At 37.5% G+C, this 18972-nt stretch overlaps 2 protein-coding genes across 5 annotated transcripts in view; both read left to right on the top strand.

Annotated features, from left to right (window-relative positions):
• LOC142350558 (uncharacterized) overlaps positions 1 to 2478 on the top strand; it is an 87828-nt gene extending 85350 nt beyond the window's left edge. Inside the window, exons 17-19 of the mRNA XM_075402407.1 lie at positions 59 to 158; positions 1135 to 1339; positions 1614 to 2478. Coding sequence (XP_075258522.1) covers positions 59 to 158; positions 1135 to 1339; positions 1614 to 2478 — 1170 coding nt within the window. The remainder of the gene's footprint in view (positions 1 to 58; positions 159 to 1134; positions 1340 to 1613) is intronic.
• A 1938-nt stretch (positions 2479 to 4416) lies between these two features.
• Positions 4417 to 18972, top strand: part of LOC142350910 (uncharacterized) — a 62517-nt gene continuing 47961 nt past the window's right edge. For 2 of the 4 annotated variants that reach the window (XM_075402924.1, XM_075402921.1), the window contains exons 1-7: positions 4417 to 4645; positions 7031 to 7241; positions 7720 to 7834; positions 8096 to 9246; positions 9744 to 10007; positions 12088 to 12277; positions 12913 to 13074. In XM_075402924.1, the coding sequence (XP_075259039.1) occupies positions 4438 to 4645; positions 7031 to 7241; positions 7720 to 7834; positions 8096 to 9246; positions 9744 to 10007; positions 12088 to 12277; positions 12913 to 13074 (2301 nt within the window). In that variant the 5' untranslated portion in view covers positions 4417 to 4437. The remainder of the gene's footprint in view (positions 4646 to 7030; positions 7242 to 7719; positions 7835 to 8095; positions 9247 to 9743; positions 10008 to 12087; positions 12278 to 12912; positions 13075 to 18972) is intronic. The other 2 variants (XM_075402923.1, XM_075402922.1) reach the window with 2 other exon arrangements.

The following is an 18972-nucleotide window of genomic DNA, read 5'->3' as shown; positions in this document are numbered from 1 at the left end:
AATTGCTCGGTTTTCCCTGATCAAAAATCTACTGAAAGGAGAAAGTAGGTTTTTGCAGACTGGCATTAAGGGAGCAGAATTGCGAGCAAAATCCACAGAAGGAATCGACTATTCGAGTGACTTTGCAAGTTCTCTGACTAACGATGCGTCATCCAAAGGTTCGGCTCTCTTTCTAATAATACTCTTAATTCCTGATTCTTGACCCTGTGAACCCTGAAGATATAAGAACAGAATTTTACGATGTTCACTTTTTCAGTGGCTTTCTATTCAATGCAGTTCAAAACGGTGAAGGTTTCAGAATCTCAAATTATATTTAGAGTTAGAAATTATTAATTGTGTTTATACGCAGAATTCAACAATAGTTATTGTATATAAAGGCATTGGGCGTGCGAAATAAAGAAAAAACTTTTAAAATACAAACAGTGACCAGACAAGATTTCACCTTAAGAAAACAATCTCAGATTAACATCTGTAGTTGGTTTTCTTAATCATCATCTCCATTGAAAAATTTTCTTTCAAAATTGTCTTTTTGAGTTGGTGAAAGACATTATTTTGAGTAAAATCATGTTGCACTATTTTTGTATATAGTGTTTTTTGTTGCGCACGCTCACTGCCTATTTATAGACTCCATTGCTGTTGTTGATTTCTGCGCATGTGCAGAATTCATAATTTCTAACTCTGAACATAATTCAAGAGATTCTGAAGCTTGACTGTTTTGAACTGTATTGAATAGGAGGCCATTGAAAAATTGAACTTCGTAAAATTCTGTTCTTTTATTTACCGGTGAGAAGACTAATAAACGGCGAATCACCGTGAAAATTGGCCTAAAGACAATTATAAAATTCAATTCTCAGTTTTTGTTTAGATAAACGTTTGATCCCTTTTCATGAATCTTCTGTTCTTGCGAAAAATGAATTTAACAATTTTCTGATGATGTTGAATAGCTTTTCTGTCATTTTGACCTGACCTATCATGGAAAGACTTTAGGTTTACTTAAATTTAAATTTGTTCAAAATATTAGCTTTGTTTTTTTAGTCATACGCTCCCTTTGCCATGGTATTATATTTAACCCGCTGCTCCATTTTCTGAATCTTTCTATTTTTCAAAACGAGTTTAATTACTTTTCTGTTCAAGGTTTGTCTTCAAAGTTCGTTCGGTCCGAACCATCATACGAAACAAAAGAATCGTACTACACAACGCAGAACGTCCATTCGGCCGAAACAGCTTACATATCATTCAACCAGGACGATTCTGAATCTGTCAGCGATTACATGGACAACAGTAACAATGATTCTGAGCTCAAAGTTTCAGTTATCGAAGTTACAAATGGCCAATTTAGGGAACTGTTTCTTTTAACCCGTGAACACTGTTTTTGTCTTCAATGCCACGTGTGAACAAAAAAGCCCCCTTTTTGCACTGATTGTTGTTTGTATAGTCTTATAAGCGGTAGGAGATAGCAATTACAATTTATATATGCCATTTAAACCCCCCCCCCCCAAAAAAAATCCATATACCCCCCCCCCCCCCCGACCACAATGGGGGCTATAATTTCAAAGACCCATATTAGTTACACCATACTCACATATTCTACAGGGAAACATTTCCCAGTTTAGTTCTGAAAATTCGGATCCTCGTCAACAATTTTTCCGAGAATATTCGGTTCGGAGTCCCGAAAATTTGAACTCGGTTGAAATTGACGGACAGATATCCACAAAACGGCCCGTTCACTTAGCCGAAGCCGAAAGTGAACAAAACGAACTGACAAATAGCGTTGCCTTTTCTCAAGTTTCGAAACAGGCTAAGGAGAGAAGCTCGATAGTCGATGGTAGTGATTCGTTTTCAAAGGTCAATTCGAACGTGGCGGTTTCCACGACAAACGAGGTTATAAATGATAATGATTTTAGAGATAGCGACGGGGCTGCTAAAGTTCTCGACCAGGACAAAACTAGTTTCAAACCAAAAACAACATCTCAATCTGAAAGTTCCCTTTCTAAAGTGGACTCAGAAATTACCCTTTTTCAAAGTTGCCACGAAGTTGAAACTTCAGACGCTGCTGCAAATTTCAGAAGCTGTCTTGATTCTATGAACACACAAGACCAAGTTGCAGTTATGTCAAGCGCGTCTGATGTTTGTAAAAATTGTGACTTTGTCACCAGCGAGTTTTCGCAACAAAATCAACATGATCGAAAAGAAGGAATCAAAATTGTAACTTGTAGTAATTGTGAAGAGTTAGAATCGAAAAGTGTCGCGGATTACTATGATTGCTTTCAAGATGAACTTGCAAACGAGTCTTCGTGTGTTTGTAACATTGTGTCTCGGAATCGCCATGTTGACGGGTCCCAGAACTCGACTCTATTCGAATCCAGGAACCATTTCAAACTTTCTAAAAAAAGTTCCGAACTATTTCAAGTAATAAGACATTACAGACTGTCTCCAGCTCGAAATTTGCCGCCTCAACTAAATGTATTCATTAAGTAAGCGATATCCGTTTTACAATCCTAAATCGCGCCAAAGAGCATTTCAAAACTGATCTCCTTAATTTCAGTTTTTTGCTACTTTTGAGAAATTTTTACATGGCGTCTATTATATATTGTCTAATAAGCAACGTTGGGTACTCAAAAGGCTGTTATGTAGGCGCTCGGAGTTTTGAAATTCATAGAATTTGTGTTGTATTAGGATGCTGTCTGTGTTGCGACTCAAGGATGGTTGTTGTAGTAGTGTCTATTTTGAATGATTTTCTGTGATTTTCAATAATTTTCTGGAGTAAAATTATATACAGGAAGTGAAGTGCGTGAAAAGCCTGTTTTTTTGCTGATCAAGTGTGAGCGGAATGGAGCGAAAAGATGCTTTTTGTTCATACCGCTAGTTTAGAGAGATTGAGAAATGAAGGTGTGAAAGAGTTGCCTCTAAACCAGCGAACTTTTAAAATAACGTACGTCTTTTTGAATAGTAATTTTTTATAATTGAAATGATTTTGTTGGACTCTGGTAGTTATGGGAGGCTGATTTGATGCCAACCTGGAGTTTCATGCTAGTTCAGAGGTTCTTTCCCAATTTCTTACCCACCTTTTGTGGCTTTTCTGATTATTATTGAGGAAAAATTGGAAAGTGATTTTTTAGGTTACGATGGTTCTTCGAGTCGTTCCCGGAATTCTTCCGGCTGTTTGTTTTGAATATCTGTTCACGAATTTGGACATTTATGAAGATAATTTTGAGTTGGCGATCTTGGTCGAGTCGAAAAGGGAAGGTGGAGTAAAAAAAGCGAATTGTTTTTGGGGCCTGAAATATGACTCTCTAGTTTTTAGGTAGATTGAGAAAAAATGTTTTGCACAAAAAATTATTATTTAAATAGTTTTTTGTTCACGCGCACATTTAGGGATTTTTCGAGTTTTTAACCTGTTTTTTCCTATATGGCTTTATAAATCCATTGCTAGGCATTTTTAGGTCTGTTTTTTATATAATACATAAATTTTTATTGAATTTTAGTGCAAGATTGACCTGTCCTGCTATCTTTTTTCAATTGGCTATTTCGTTTTTTAATTGCTCTCGAACGAAATTCGATTGTAAACGAACGAAATTATTGTAAACGTGTTTGTCTTTTATGCTTGAACCAAAATTTTTGCTTGACCCTTTTTTATGCTATAGTTCTAGAACATTTTTTGACTTCTCAATTGACTATTTCGAGCTAATCGTTTTCATTGTTGAGTGCTCTCAAATGCTTCTACTCCGGAAAAAGGTTTGTTGGTAAAATAAAAGTGATTTTAAGATAGGTAATCCGAAGGGTCTGATGGCAGAGTGGTTAATACTTCTGTCGAGAACTCCGGAGGGTGGTTTGAATGTCCGCCATGTTTCGATTTGATTTGTAGTCTCCATTGATCTCTGCAACTGTTTTATTGCAATTGAGTTTCTTAAAACAACAATATTCTCTATCGGTTATGTGAATTCTGTTGTTCAGCGGCTGATTTTGACAAGTGAAATCCTTTTGCGCTCTTTGGGAGGCTAGGTAATTTATATAATAGTATCTTTTTTTTGGGGGGGGGGATTACTTGCGCTGTGCCCCAGAAGTCTTTCATTGGCCTGCTCTTGTTTATAATATACTTTGAAGCTCCTCCTTTTCAAAATCTTTAACATTAAATCTTTCTGCCAGCATCTCTTTTTTTCTGTTTTAATACCAATGTTCCGTATTTGTCCAGTATTTTCCGGCAATCTGCCGGCTACGTTCATGCGATTTTTGATATTCAGTGCTTTGATTTCATTTGCTTCAGGTCGAAGTAGCCTGCTTTTTTCTACGCCATCGTCCCGCAATCTACTGGCTTGATTTTGCATTTTTTAAACTATTTTCTTTTTTAATGTAATCTTGTAGAGGAATAGTTTGACGAATTACAAAAGTAAGAGTTGAAATGGCTTTCCAAGATTTTTAACGCACGATGAGAGCGAAATGGCGGACCAATCAACAACTGTTATTCTCGAAGTTCAAAATGAACTGATAGTCAAAGTGAAAGATTACGAGAAAAGCGAGTTGGAAGAGAATGGTACAGCTACCACTGCAGATATTGTATCCAGTCACGAAAGTCGAGTCGATGCCCAAGATGTTTCGTTCGAAGCATCGTCATTTTGTCAAGAAGAAAACGAGGACAAATTCAAGGGTGAATTAACTGCTCTCAAAAGAGATTTCTAGCTATTACATTAGTCCTGACCATTTATATTATATTATATAATACTATATATTTTCCCCTGTTATATTATATAGTTTGTCTGACCATTTGAATTTTGGGCCGCGAAAATGGGATAAGCAGGTACCGGGCAGAAGGCATTAAGTTCCTTTAGAGCCTTGCGACTTACTAGACTCTAAGTATGCGATTCACCAAAACGCATACTTAGAGTCTAGAGTTTGACGCCCCCTCACTGAGCTTAACCCCTCCTTCTCACCCTAAGAGAAGTAAGAAATGGGGGTCTGCCGCACACGTTTTGGAACAATCCTCCCAAAAAAATTTTCCCACCCGGTTTTGAACCCAAGCGTGGAAATCATTGAAATTTTTGAAAAATGACAACCACTGCGCCAAAGCGCATGTTCTGAAATTCGTTCGAAGTTCTTTTGTTTTCCCAACCTCTCAGTAAAATTATTCACTTTTAAATAGTTCCTTATCGTTTTCAGTCAAATTTTGAGCAATTTGTCTAGCTTAATCAAACTACAAATTGTCTCCGAATTCGTTGAAAACAAAGGCTTCTTGGCCTTTCAAGAACGTAATAATTAAAGTCCTTGCACTTGTATCATCCCTATTTTGATTCGATTCGTGAGATTACAAGTGGTCTTTTTGTACTGGAAAAAATCCATTCCGCAAATATTCTTCGTAAGTTTTTCAAGGCGATGTCTTTAGCAATTTTATCCTTTCTTATTTTCCACTGTGTTTTGACTTTGGTTATGTAAAAGAAAATTCCATTCCACAAACTTTGTTTGTATATCTTATCAGACAATATTCTCATGGATTTGTCCTTTCCTAATTGTTTTCAAAACACTTTTTGCTCAATCAGTTGAACAGAAATTTTGTGCTGAATCAGTTGAACAGACGAACAGTCTCAAAATATTTGCCTGACAAATACCCATTCATCGTTTACTCAGCAAAGTTAGTTGTCCCGTCAAAATTGACGTGATAGAAAAACGTTTTTTCTCAGAAAGAGAAAACATGATTCAAGTGAGCTTTCACTCTCCGATCAAAGCCAAACTCGTGGTGTCGCTCATTGGATTGACTCTCACACAGGTTACGACTTTGCAGTTATTTCGAATTAAGCTTGAGCTGAAAGAGCTTCTAACTGCTTTCGCTGGTGTTAAGCTTTAGCTTCAGATCAGCAACAGATCATGGTGTGCAGTGACAATCTGAAGCCGATGGAAAAGACGTTTGTTAGACACGAAGGCAAAATATTGTACGAAATACGAACTCGGATGTTTTTTCATCAATCACCCCTACAAATTTTTATAAATCAGTGTCTCGGAATTGGTGCTGTGGACGTTGTTCGTCGTGGCGACCAGTTGAACAATTTCTCAGAGCAGACGAGCTTGGACTTGAGAAAAGATCTAACGAAAATTGGATATTGTCTGGGAAATGGATAAAGCTTGCCCCGTACCACCACTGCATCTTTCTTCGCTGACTGAAGATAAGCGTCCCCTGGTGGCAAAAATAGAGATTCTGCGGAGCAGTGATTCGCCGTTTAAATCATCGCGGGTATCATATATTGATGTTTTGGCTGCTGGTTTCGGGAGTATAAGTATGTCCGAACACTCTGCGTTTTTGCCTTAACTAGCGCTTGACATAGTTAACCGCTCGCTAGTTATTTGAGAGCAATTCATGCGAAGTTAGTCAGTTGTTTTGTTTGACTATTTTTCTTTCAAATGAAAATTTTTTTTTCAAAAAGAGGCGTATTATTTTCAAATGTTTTGACAATAGTTGATTGCTTGTAGGGCAGGATCTTGAGGAAAATTGCTTGTTTTCTCCGTGTTTCTATTTTTTAATCAGTCATTTTCTTTCAGTCAATTTTTATTCTTATATCTCAAACAGGAAAAATGAGATCTCAAGTCTAAAATCAGTCGTTTTGGATTTCTATTTAAACTGTCAATAGAATTGCCATTGAAAGGCTCTGTCAAGTACCTTGATTTGAGCTTTTTTGGGTATTAGAGTAAATGTTGGTTTTAGAAAAATTGTTCATTACCTGTTTTGTTAGAATTTTGTGCTCGTTTTTAGCACATAGTTTTCATCATAGTTATGATAAATTTTTCTGGTGGTTACAGAACGAATTTGCTATTAAATGAGAGAAAAATAGAAAAAAACTTCTCGTCGATTCTTCGAATATTATGTTTCGGGTTGGGCGTTTTGTAGGTCCTGGGGCCTCGTAGCCTGTCGTCTCTACGTTAGAGAGTTCCAAATTACTTTGTTTAATTTATTTAAGTTTGATTATTTTTGTTGCTGTTTATTTATTTATCTTGGAGAAATAATTTCTTTCTTTTAAACTTGCAAAGAAATGAAATTCAAATAAAGTTTCAGCAGATGCTGATCAAAGCACCTCTATGCTGGAACGAACTCTGGACTCAGTTCCAGGTGTAGACAATCAAGAGATCTACGAGTCGACCGGAATTGTGATTACAAAAGACGCCTCATTCGAAGTCGAAGAACCCAAACGAGGGTTTGAAGACGAGCCTGGCCGCCCAAAACTCCCATTTACAAAGGAGACGTCAAACGAAGTTTACAGGGAACTGTTTTAGTTTGAAAAAAATTCCTATTCTATGACCTGAAAGAGATGAAGATGTTTATCGTCCGTTTTTTTTCCGGAAATTTCTCTGTAAAAATTGTTTTCTATACATAAAAACATTGACTTTACCGGGACTCGAACCACCATCGGTATGAAAAGGATATTCTTTAAAAGAAAATTGGTTTATTTGATGTTATAAATGCACTTTTGGTGCGCAAATTTAATTTTTTCACAACTTTATAATTGCTCTCAAACGAAGTGAGGCTTGCACGAAAGCCAAACCCGTCCCATGCTCTCCCCGCGCCCCTTCAATTAAACTAAATCTAGCCTCCCTAGACCTTAGCTACTGACGAAGTCAACAGCTCGCCAGTCGTTTGAGAGAAATTCTTCCGATGATAGTGTGTCATGTTGGTTGTTGTCGCGTTGTAATTAGAGGTGAAATAGAGATATGAACAGAAACAGTTCCTTTTATTTGCAGTTCGGAAACTCCCGTTTATACTTGCTCTGGTGACGAACGCAAACCTTCAACTGCTGCTTTGTCGGGTTCAAGCGACGTTTATCATACTGCTGCCTCCTTCATAGTTGAAGAAAAAGTGCAAATATTCTCAAATATCCAGTCATAGTCGAAGTTAATTGCCCTAGCCCAACTCCGACGTTTTTCTTGCAAGATTTTGATATCCGACGGCTATAAAATTGTTCTTAAAAGTATTTTTTTGAAAAGTTTTTTGAATATTTTGTATTCAAAAAATGTTTTTCCATAAGATGGTCATTTCCTTCGTTTCTTTATCGGCAGATTTGGACTGATCAGGTATTTTTTCATTGTACATTTTGATTTGAATATCTGCGCTTAAAAGGAACAAACGCGACCAATATCTCCGCAGCAAGGCAAAACCCACCGAATTCATATCCGATTCAAAAACGATATCCTCTGTTTGTGTCACAATTTGGAAGTTCGAAACGATCTAATCCTTGCTCGTGTTCAACAGAAGATTGTCGAGAACAAGAACGCCTCTGAAAAAGCCATGGTTGAACAAAAACTAGCTCGCGTGAACGAGGTAAAAGAGAAGTTAGATTATGACGATATAGAGGATGAAATTGATGACACCTCAGAGATGGTTCAAAAGACGGAATCGAGTAAGATTGACGACAATTCTGATGAAAATAACCGGACTGTGAATGATATCAATGCTTCACAAGATAAATCGATTGTGAAACCTTCTGAAATTGAACACACAGACTCTAATATGGCCAATAATTTGACCATAATTGACAATTTATCTCGTTCTGAAAATGTTGGAAACGTTTCTATCGCAGTGAAAATGGCTAATAACGTCGAAGAAAATGATGTTGGTTTAGAGCGCGAAATGGAGTCAAGTTTTGACAACCATAGCTGCGTCACAGGGGTTTATGACGTAAGCAAAAATGGACCAGCTTTAGAGAATGAAAAATCAGTGGGTCAAATTCTTGTAAACAAAGCTGATCTTGAACGCGAAATGGATTCTAGTTTTGATACAAAAGGGTATGTTGAAACCGCAGTTTCAGTTTACGAAGCTCCTGAACAAAGTGACCTCAACTCAATGACGTTGGAAACGCCGCGAGAAAATTATGCAGAGCCGCTTTCAACTCTGCACCTTCGACAATGCGACCAGGAACAACCGGAAGCCATCCCGACTCCCAGAAGTGATCAAACCCTGGCAGAAACTTACAACCGAAAGAGTTTATGTGGAACTGAGTCCGCTAATGTTTTGCCTGAGAACCTGTCAAGTATGGAGTATTTGCAGATGGTTCCAAACAACGCTTCATCGCTGGATTGTTCCGATCATTTCGAAAGTAGTTTTGTAGAAGTTTCGCCGAGTTTTGATCGGTATACACATTGCACTTCTCAGAGTGCAGTTAATAGTGACAATACTTACGATAATTCTGCTCTTCAGAGTTTCGAACCGGAGGCTCTGACGTCACCAAGAAGCATGCACAAACCTAGTTTTCCGAAGAAGAATGTGGCCCGGTAAGCTGGTCATTATTTGAGTTTTACGATCAGTAAAATTTTTGACAGTTGATTGTGCGACTATAAATCTCGTTTCTGAAACGCATGATTGCTGTTCTAATTTTCGCTTGACCAAAAAATCTTTAACAGAAATGTATGATTTTACGTGATAAATTGGACTCGATTTTGTACTGTAAATGTGTCTAATGAATATCCAAATTGTTAAACGGTAAGTTATTATGTTTGGTCCGTATGGTACCGATTTATCTTGCCCAACTCGGGTAGGTTTTTGCTTAATTTTCGTTTTGTTAAAATTTTTGTTTCGAACTTTTCGTTTTGTTAAAATTTTTGTTTTGTTAAAGCTTTCGTTTTGTTAATTTTTTTGCTTCGTTGAAGTTTTCGTTTTGCTAATTTTTCGTTTTGTTAAAGTTTTCGTTTTGTTAAAATTTTCGTTTTAAAATTTTCGTTTTGTTAAAGTTTTTGTTTTTTTTAATTTTTCGTTTTGTTAAAAATTTCAGGGTTTCTGCTACCGAGAATTACTGTTCCCAATGCCAACCTTCACCTCTCCCAGAAGACAGAGAAGAGTGCTATTGTGAACAATCTCTCACAACTGCTGAAAACGCTGACAACTTTGACGAGCGATCGGAGGCAGAGCTGAAAATGTCAATGGTGTCCAGTTGCGTCGATCTGATTGGTCAAAGTGAATGCTCGGAAATTGAGCAGTCTTTGTCTGTGGTGGAGACTGCAATGGAGTCATTTGATACAGAGCAACCCGTCGTGAGGTTTGTAATCTTTGGATGTTCCCAAAATTCTTGGTAATTTCTGTAGGGTGGTTCCTTTGATTCGTGGTCATTTTTGATGAATTTCGGGGTCATTTATGCGGGGTTTTGGTTTTTTCTGCAATATTGGGTTTTTCTTTTCAAATTTTCTGAATTTTTGCTATTTGTAAAATGTGAGAAAAAAGTTTTAAAGCAAAAGATGAAAATGGCTTGGTTTTTCTGCTCTTATTGTTCTCTTTGCTACAAGATACCAAGCCGGTGCTATATCTGATTGCAAACCTATTGGTACAATTACTTTTCTAAAAAAAGTTATTCTGAGAACTAGTCCGATAAAAAAAAACTTAGTTTTATGCTCAAACGCTTTGAGCTGAGTAAAACAAATTAGCATCAGTATATCACACTATGCTATAAGCAGGTTTACTGAATAATTTTTAACCAATCAGAATTCAGCATAGTCAAGTTTAGCCAGCAGTATTTTTTGAAAATTTGAAAATTATTGAATTTCTATTTTTTTCTGCTTTAGTTGTTCTTGATTGAAGCAAGAAGCAATCGTTGTATTCCCATGAATTTTTAAATGCAAGATTTGTGCCCGACCGTTTTTTTCTATGATAATTTCTTTTGTGCTCTTTTTAACGATTTGACATTTCGATTAATTTTATCACGCTTGACTTCTTGATGTTATCGTTATCGAAATTGCTCTTATTCAGAAGTTTTAGCGGCACACTTTATTCACAGTAGTTTACTACTAAATGTTTTATGACAGTACTATTAAATTGATTTCGATTTTAATTGCTCGCAAACAAATTTTGAAGCAATTGTTGTAAACGTGTTTTTTTTTGCAAAATTTTGATCGTTTTTCTGCTTTTGTTCCAGAACATTATTTGACCTCTCAAGTGACTTTGACCTCTCTCGCTTCACTTCTTCATTTTAAGTGATTTGAATTGCTCTCATTATGAATAGAAGTTTGTTGCTAATATAAAATTGGTTGTTAGAGGTTGATTCTCAAAGGCGTTATCGCTTATCAGAGGCGATAGCTATTGAAAGACAATTGTTTTGCTATATGAATCGATTTTTTCACGCCCAGTCATATGTTTTCTTCTTTTCCAAAATCTCTATTCTTTTGTTTCGACATTAATCAGCTCCTCAACTGTCGTTTTTTTATTTAAAAAAATGTGTGCAACCCTTTGTGTGTATTGTGTGTGTTTTATCCTTCAAAGTATGTTACTTCTGGGCATGAGGCCTTGGATTTTTTTATGTTTTGTACTTCACATATCTCTAAAAACGATCTTCTCATTCAAGAGGCTAAGGAAAAATGATAAACTAAGAAATGTTGTAAATTAATCGTTATTGCTTGATCTCAATTGTGAACTTCCATAATCTTTGTAAGGTTTATTCGTTGAATTATTAAATTTAATTCTTGTTCTGGTGCTTTTTAAACCATTTCTGATATATTTCAGTTTTTTATCACGCGGTTGTAGTTTGGCTTTTATGGTTTTATTTAGATAATAATTTGGAATTTTGGAGGACTGTGGTCGTATTTATGCGGTTTTCCGCTTGACCGATTCTTCGTCTGACACCGTTTTGACATTTCGTCCTCAGAAACGAGATAAATAGGTAAAGCCCAAGTGATGGCATTAAGTGGCCGGACAGCTCTCTTAGAGCCTTACTAGTCACTGAGTATAAGATTCACCAAAACTGTTATTATGAGACAATTCAAGGTGACAAGGGTGGTTTTTAATCTCAAAAGTTTGACCCTCCTCAATCACCAACCCCTAACACTCCTTCCACCCTCGTCTGCCTGGCGATTTTAAACTCCTCTCTTCCAGCCATCCCAAGCCTTTGCCCATCGCTTGAGCCCCGGGTGACTAACATTTTTTTGAATTTTTTCGCTGAAAGTATTCATCGAGCTTTTTGGTCATATAACTTATAGCCCCCTAGCACAATCACGCTAAGCATAACCGTAATGGGACGTTATAATTTGGTTTGGGGGGGGGGGGGAGGGGAAGGGGCTATAGTGAGGAAGACTTCGTAAATATATTATTTTATTCTTATTTGCAAATTGCTAATTATTATTTCTGTTCAGATCCGTCAACACTTCAGAAGCTGCTCAGGAAATCAAGTCTGATGATTTGAGATCAGTGGAATCAAACCTCAACCAATCAGAAGTAGAGTTTGAGGATTCAGGGGTCAACAGGGATAAATCAGTGGAGATGACGTCTGTGTCTGGATACATGGATACCCTTAACACAAGTGGGGGTGTCAGAAACCAGCAGGTTGGACTTTACTTCTCTCTATCTTATCCACATCCCCGCTGAGTAACAAAATTTTACGTTTTTATTATATAATTCAATAGTTGTCTATTTATTCTTTTTTGGCTATTTTCTATTTTTCTATCCCCCAGTTTAGGGAGAATATGCCGTATGCCTCCCATTACCGTTAATGAAACATAATGGGGGCTATAATCTGGTTGGGGGTGGGCTGTAATTTCGTTGGTGGTTGTATTGGAAAGACTCAAAAATTTGGGTGACAGGGGCTTAAAATATATGGGTAAGAAACGCCCAATCGCTTCGCATGCTACTTGAAGAATCTACAATATATCAAAGCTCTTGAGGCGCTTTTTTTACTGGTAGACAACTTCCCACGACGAGAAATTGCGAAGTTTCTTTTTTGGGTGTTTGTTTTTCCGGATCTATTTCGTATTGCCCCCCCCCCCCCCAACTTAGTGGGCTAATATCTTTTACGCCCCCAGGCGCACGTGCTATTTTTTACATAGTAACGTGCTGTATATCAACATATCATTTATGACTGGGGGCGTAAAAAACACTGGGGAGGGGGGCAAAACAGAATAGATCCGTTTTTTCCCCTACAGATCTGGTTTGTTTCTTCCAACGGTTGCGTACGCTTTTAGTTCCTGATGGCAACCAATACCCCAAATGTTTCCAAATCAATTCCGTCCTCTTTGATGAGTCAGCTGAACTATCCTGCCTCCTCCATGGAATCATTCCACCCTTCAAGTATAGAGGACTCGGATGGTCTCAAAAACATGTGGAATGACGGTCAACTTATACAGGTTTATTTAGTTTGTTTTAAATAATAAATTCATTTTTGATTGGAATGTTTTGCACCCATAAAAATTTATCTGGGCTACAGACCCCTTTGAATAAAATTGCCCCTCCTGACGTTCGACAGCATTTTGTAGTTTTGTACTGAAATCGAAAAGCTATCTCGTCACATTCATATTCAAGTAATGGTTTGTTTCGGATAGGTAAAACGATGGCTCAATATTCCATTTAATAAATATTTTTACTTCCAATTACAGGATTTCTAAAATAAAACTTACGCGCGGAAAGCTTGAAATTTACCCTTGTTGCGCTAGTTAACAATCAATTACGTTTTCAAAATCTCGGTGTTGCGCGATTTTCAATATCTAATGAAATGTGTTTGAAAAAATGAATTTAGATTTCTCTGTTTATTGCAGTTCACTTTCGCCGTTTATTTGGGGCCCCTTTGTTGCAGTTTTGTCTATTATTATAGCTGCGAAGCTGTAAGCTGAGCGTAGCTATATTGCGGTGCTCTTGGTTTTTTTTGTTTCGTCGTCTGACGCTTCATTTTCGTTTTACATTTGTTCTAGAACATTCTGTCTCGTCACTGCTTAAATGGCTTTTTCGCGCTTGATTTCACGCTTTCTGCGTGACCTAAATTGCGGTTATTCAGAAACAGAATCTGTTCCTAAAACAAAGTTGATTGTAAGAAAACAGATTGTATGGTCCGACAGCCGAGTGGGTACGGCGACTGGCTGTTAATCCGGAGATCGCCGGTTCGAGACGCGACAAGGAAACTTTTTTTGCACCCAAAAACAACCTCCTTTGAAATAAACTTGTAAGTTTTATAGGCGGCGGCGATAACTATTATCAACTCACTTCTGTATCTTTTTCCATCTGTATTTTACGGCACGCAAGTCTATTTCGCAGCTATTCCGGCAATCTGCCGGCTATGTTTTCTAATAGCCGCTGTCAGCCTCTCAACGGCTATTATTTAGGCGCTCTCCTTTTTTATAACTCAAAGAATTTGAATTGTATTGGGGCGCTGTCTTTTAAGATCTGTTCACACATTTTCATGATTTTTGAAGTCAATTTGGAGTAGTGATTTTGGTTACGCCGAAACAGGAAGTGGAGCGATAAAGCGAGTGGTTTTGTGGCGTGAAATTTTCATTCTAATTTTAAAGTAAAGTGAGAAAACTGTGTTTGAACAAAAATTAGCTTTCTCGCTAGAGGGTTTTTGTTCACATGCGGCATTTTCACTTTGATTTTTGCTGGTTTTTTTTAAAATTTTTTGGATGGGAATTTGTTCTAAATGGTTTTCCCAATCCATTTATAGTTCATTCTAGGCCTTTTTAAAACTAAATTTCCATTTCTCGCCAGTGCTTTTTTCATATGCGTCATTTTGACATTGATATTCTGTTTTTTTTTAAATTTTTTAATATGATTTTGTCTCGCAATTGTTTTCTCAATTAAGCCATAGTCTGTTCTAGGTCTACTTTTGTGTTTACTAAATGAAAATTCTTTGAATTGTACGTCAGGACTTGTCCTGCTATGTTTTTTTAATTCGCTTTACCTTTTGATCACGTTTTTCGTTTTACATAAGTCACGACTTTCACGTTTGGCTTTTGACTTGCTTCACTCACTGTTTCAACTGAATGCTTTTTAAGTCCATTCGCTAAATGAATTACGCAAGTTAGTGGGTACAGTCAATGTCAAGAGAGCAAAGTCAAAAAGACGGGATAAACTGATAAAGCCCGGTCATTAAGTCATTGAGAATTAGGGTATCAAAGTTAGTTCAGTAGAGTATTTGCTTGCTGACATTGGTATTAGAAGCTGAATTAAGTATAGTTTTAGAATCCAACAGAAATTGCATGCCGAATTAGAACACTTCTTGACACTGGAAAAAAGAGAGAAAAAGTTCGGTTAATTTATCTTTTTTTTCTTTTTCTGTTTCAATCCCGATGTGAAGCAAGCGCGTCAACGGTGGCTATTTTCCGGCAATCTGCCGGCTATGTATTTAATTTTAGTACTCGAATCTCAAATTGGTCAACATATGAGTAGTGATGTGTCTTTCTGGGCAAACTACGGGGGGGGACATAAGTGTCTTCCCGTGAACACTACGGGGGGGGACACAAGTGTCTTCCTGGGCAAACTACAGGGTGGGACACTTTGAAATTCTTTCTCCTTATTTCCCCTGCCATGCATGAAACTAATCTTAGGAAACCATTTTCCCTCCACTTGCGTGACTGGTTTGCCGCTTTGGGCTTGAAGCCATTTTAACTACCACCGCTTTTGCTTTGAAAGTGAATTCGTCATATGTCTGCGCCAGGGTACTTTAATCTTGTTTTTGGTCTGGGCAAACTACGGGGGGGACATAAGTGTCTTCCCGTGAACACTACAGGGGGGACACAAGTGTCTTCCCGGTCAAACTACAGGGGGGGACATAAGTGTCTTCCCGTGAACACTACGGGGGGGACACAAGTGTCTTCCTGGGCAAACTACAGGGTGGGACACTTTGAAATTCTTTCTCCTTATTTCCCCTGCCATGCATGAAACTAATCTTAGGAAACCATTTTCCCTCCACTTGCGTGACTGGTTTGCCGCTTTGGGCTTGAAGCCATTTTAACTACCACCGCTTTTGCTTTGAAAGTGAATTCGTCATATGTCTGCGCCAGGGTACTTTAATCTTGTTTTGGTCTGGGCAAACTACGGGGGGGGGGGGACATAAGTGTCTTCCCGTGAACACTACAGGGGGGGGGGGACACAAGTGTCTTCCCGGTCAAACTACAGGGGGGGACATAAGTGTCTTCCCGTGAACACTACAGGGGGGACACAAGTGTCTTCCCGGTCAAACTACAGGGGGGACACAAGTGTCTTCCCGGTCAAACTACAGGCGGGGACACTTAGATTTTTTCTTTGTTTTTCTCTGAGTCTTATGGAGGGGAGGGGGGACACTTGCATTTTAAAAAAAAATCAGTTCAAGGAAACCAACCAGGAAGAACTTTAAAAACCTTGGGGGAAAAGGAGCTGTCATGTAGACACAAACAAAAAAAAGTTATTATCATACCCTGCAAAAGTCACCTAATTTTCATTTGTCTATAATGCTCGCTCAAAAACAGCATGACAACAACAATCGCGACGGTAGATTTAAAAACCATTCATGAAATCTATAATTTAATAAAAACAGACTATCCAGAACATAATGAAAGATTTCTTTACTTTTTGGCAACCTGCTTGCACTTGGACCCTGATGTTAACCTCGAAATTGCACTAAAACTGAGGCCTTATGGTGGGATCATTGGAATAGATAACTCTTCATTGGATACTTATTTGAAATCATTTAAAGTGCTTCGCTTACATGCAATTCTTCATGATGCCTCTGGATTTATTGCAGAGTATAGCCAAAAGGGTCCAGGATACTCTTACGTTTTGCCTTGTCCAATCACAAACGCTTACGTTGGTCACCTGACAGGTTTACTCTTCTGCATGTTCGTGAAAACTTTTAAACGTAACTTATTCAGTTTGCTGGAATGTTGAGTCCGGAGATTGTTGTTATAGATTTTGAAGGTTTTCGACACAAAAAGAGTGGATTCATTATAAAAGAATTATCTATTTGTTCAAACAACTACTCAGACACGGTTCTTTTTCTTCCTCCAATTTCCTTCAACTCGCTGTCCTCGAGTGAGAGGAAATCGCATCAGTGGGTATCGAAGCATTTGCATGGTATTTCGTGGGACAGCGGCAGCTACCCTTACTGGTTTCTATCACAAATATTTATAGCAATCAAGATCCGTTTTCCTACTGCTAAATTCTACGCAAAGGGGAAGGAGAAGACGGAGACACTGCAAAAACTCCTTCAAAAAGACGTCACAAATTTAGAAACATTGCTATGTCCAAAAATTGAAGAAATCTTCACTCCAGTAGAGCACTTGACTTGTTCACTTCATTCATCTATACTACCATTCAAACAAAAGAAAAAGCATTGCGCAAAGAGAAAGGCACAGGTGTACTTTTATTGGATAACACTACCAACTAATGAGTCGTCGTGTGGAGAAAGCAACTCCTCCAGTTCTTCAAGTGAATTTATCTCCAAATTTGACAGTATGCAGTTGCATTGCGAGTGATAACCAGTTGACAGTGACTTTTCTGAAAGAAGAAAAATTTGATTCTCGTGGACAAACTATACTGAGGAAGCAGCAAATACTTTGTAATACTGCTGAAATTGAAACACTAAAGAAATATCTTTCACTGCTGGAGTACTTTCAAATGTATCATGTCTTTACAAGAGAAAATGAAAAAATTGAAACTAACCCCTTTACCTACGCCCAAGTATCCAGTGCCAGTACCAGTACCCCTGGACGATGAGAGTCTCCCCGATGAAATCAAAGAGTTAGTCAGAGAAGGAAAGGTGGAGTCAATTGTCTACTATGGCAATGACTACGGATTCCAAGCGAACTATAAAGTAAAATATAAGAAGGAAAACAAAAACTCTGAATTTATTACATACGAATTTTTTTATGGTTGATGAACTAACTAAATAAATAAACTAACAGAATTTTTGAATTATATTCATTTTTGAAAATCCTTTGCTTTCAAAATGAGTCAATCAGGAGATCAATTAGATTGCGCTGGCAGTGGAGGAGCAGGAATCACTGATTTGGTTTTTGATGATCAAAACCAAGAGAGACGGTCTTGGAGGTTTTGCAATTCTAGATTACCGCGCTCTGAGGTAGTTTATTTTACACAAGTTTCGATAATAGTTTTTCTTATTGTAGTTTCACTGACCAAATTAGTTTTCTTCCACCTCGATTGTGAAGAATCAACATCTTGGTTTTCATTGCTATCGTGCACAGTTGGGTACGCACTTCCAAATCCTAAGTTATGAATAAAATAATCTCAACGAGTGATCGTCTCTTCATGGCAGTCTGTGGTCCTTCAGGTTGTGGAAAGACCGAAATTATTTTTCAAATGCTTCTTAAGAATACGTTTTTCCCTAATTTCAAGTCAATATACTATTTCTATCAACATGATCAACCAAAATTTTAAACGATGGAGCGTAACTTGAACATTTATTTTACCAAATTCTCGGGATTTGAATTCATTTCACAGTTGGAAAACTGTTTGCTCGTCTTTGACGATTCTTGCGAGGAAATTTTCAATGACAAGGAGTTTTCAAAACTTGCAACAGCTGGACGCCACAAAAAGATCAGTGTTATCTATGTTAAGCATAATTTGTTTCAACAGAGTAAATGGTCTAGAACAATTGATCTCAACACAACACACATCATTTTGTTCAAATCTCCCAGAGATATACAGCAGATAAGTTATATTGGAAAACAACTCAATAACACAAACTTTTTAAAAGACAGCTATGATCTTGCAACAAAACAACCATTCGGACACTTATTGATTGATTTAGACCCAAAAACAACCGACTCACTACGTTATTGTTCAAATATTATACCACCGGGGCCAACAATTTTCTATCTGCCATCTTCCAAAGCTGTAATTACCCACCTCACAAATGAGAGAGAAAGAGATATGTATGCTGAGGCGAATGCTCGAAATGCCGGAAAGCATGCTAAAAAAATCATCAAAAAATCATCAAATAAATTTATAAAATTTCTCTGTGAATGCTTTCTCAATGTTATAAATGGAAACGTGCCCACAGATAAAAGTTTACTTGAAAACTACGAAACATCATTCCGACATTTTCTTTCCAAAGAGACAAGTTTGAGGAAAAAGCGTCAGCTATTGGTAAAAAATTTACATCTACTTCGAAGCATAAGTCTCTCTTGTTACCTTTACTTGAAGAAATAGTAATGCATGCGGAAGAGTTTGTCTTGATACCGAAAAGAATGTTTGTGTCAAAACAACCGACTAGGAAAGAAATTTTTGATAATCCCATTTATAAACAGAAAGCTGCT

This window comes from Convolutriloba macropyga, chromosome 12 (genome assembly GCF_964194025.1).
Source record: "Convolutriloba macropyga chromosome 12, txConMacr16.3, whole genome shotgun sequence".
Taxonomy (NCBI): domain Eukaryota; kingdom Metazoa; phylum Xenacoelomorpha; order Acoela; family Convolutidae; genus Convolutriloba; species Convolutriloba macropyga.
Note: the sequence above shows the minus strand (reverse complement) of the source record. Positions and strands in the feature narration are given on the sequence as shown.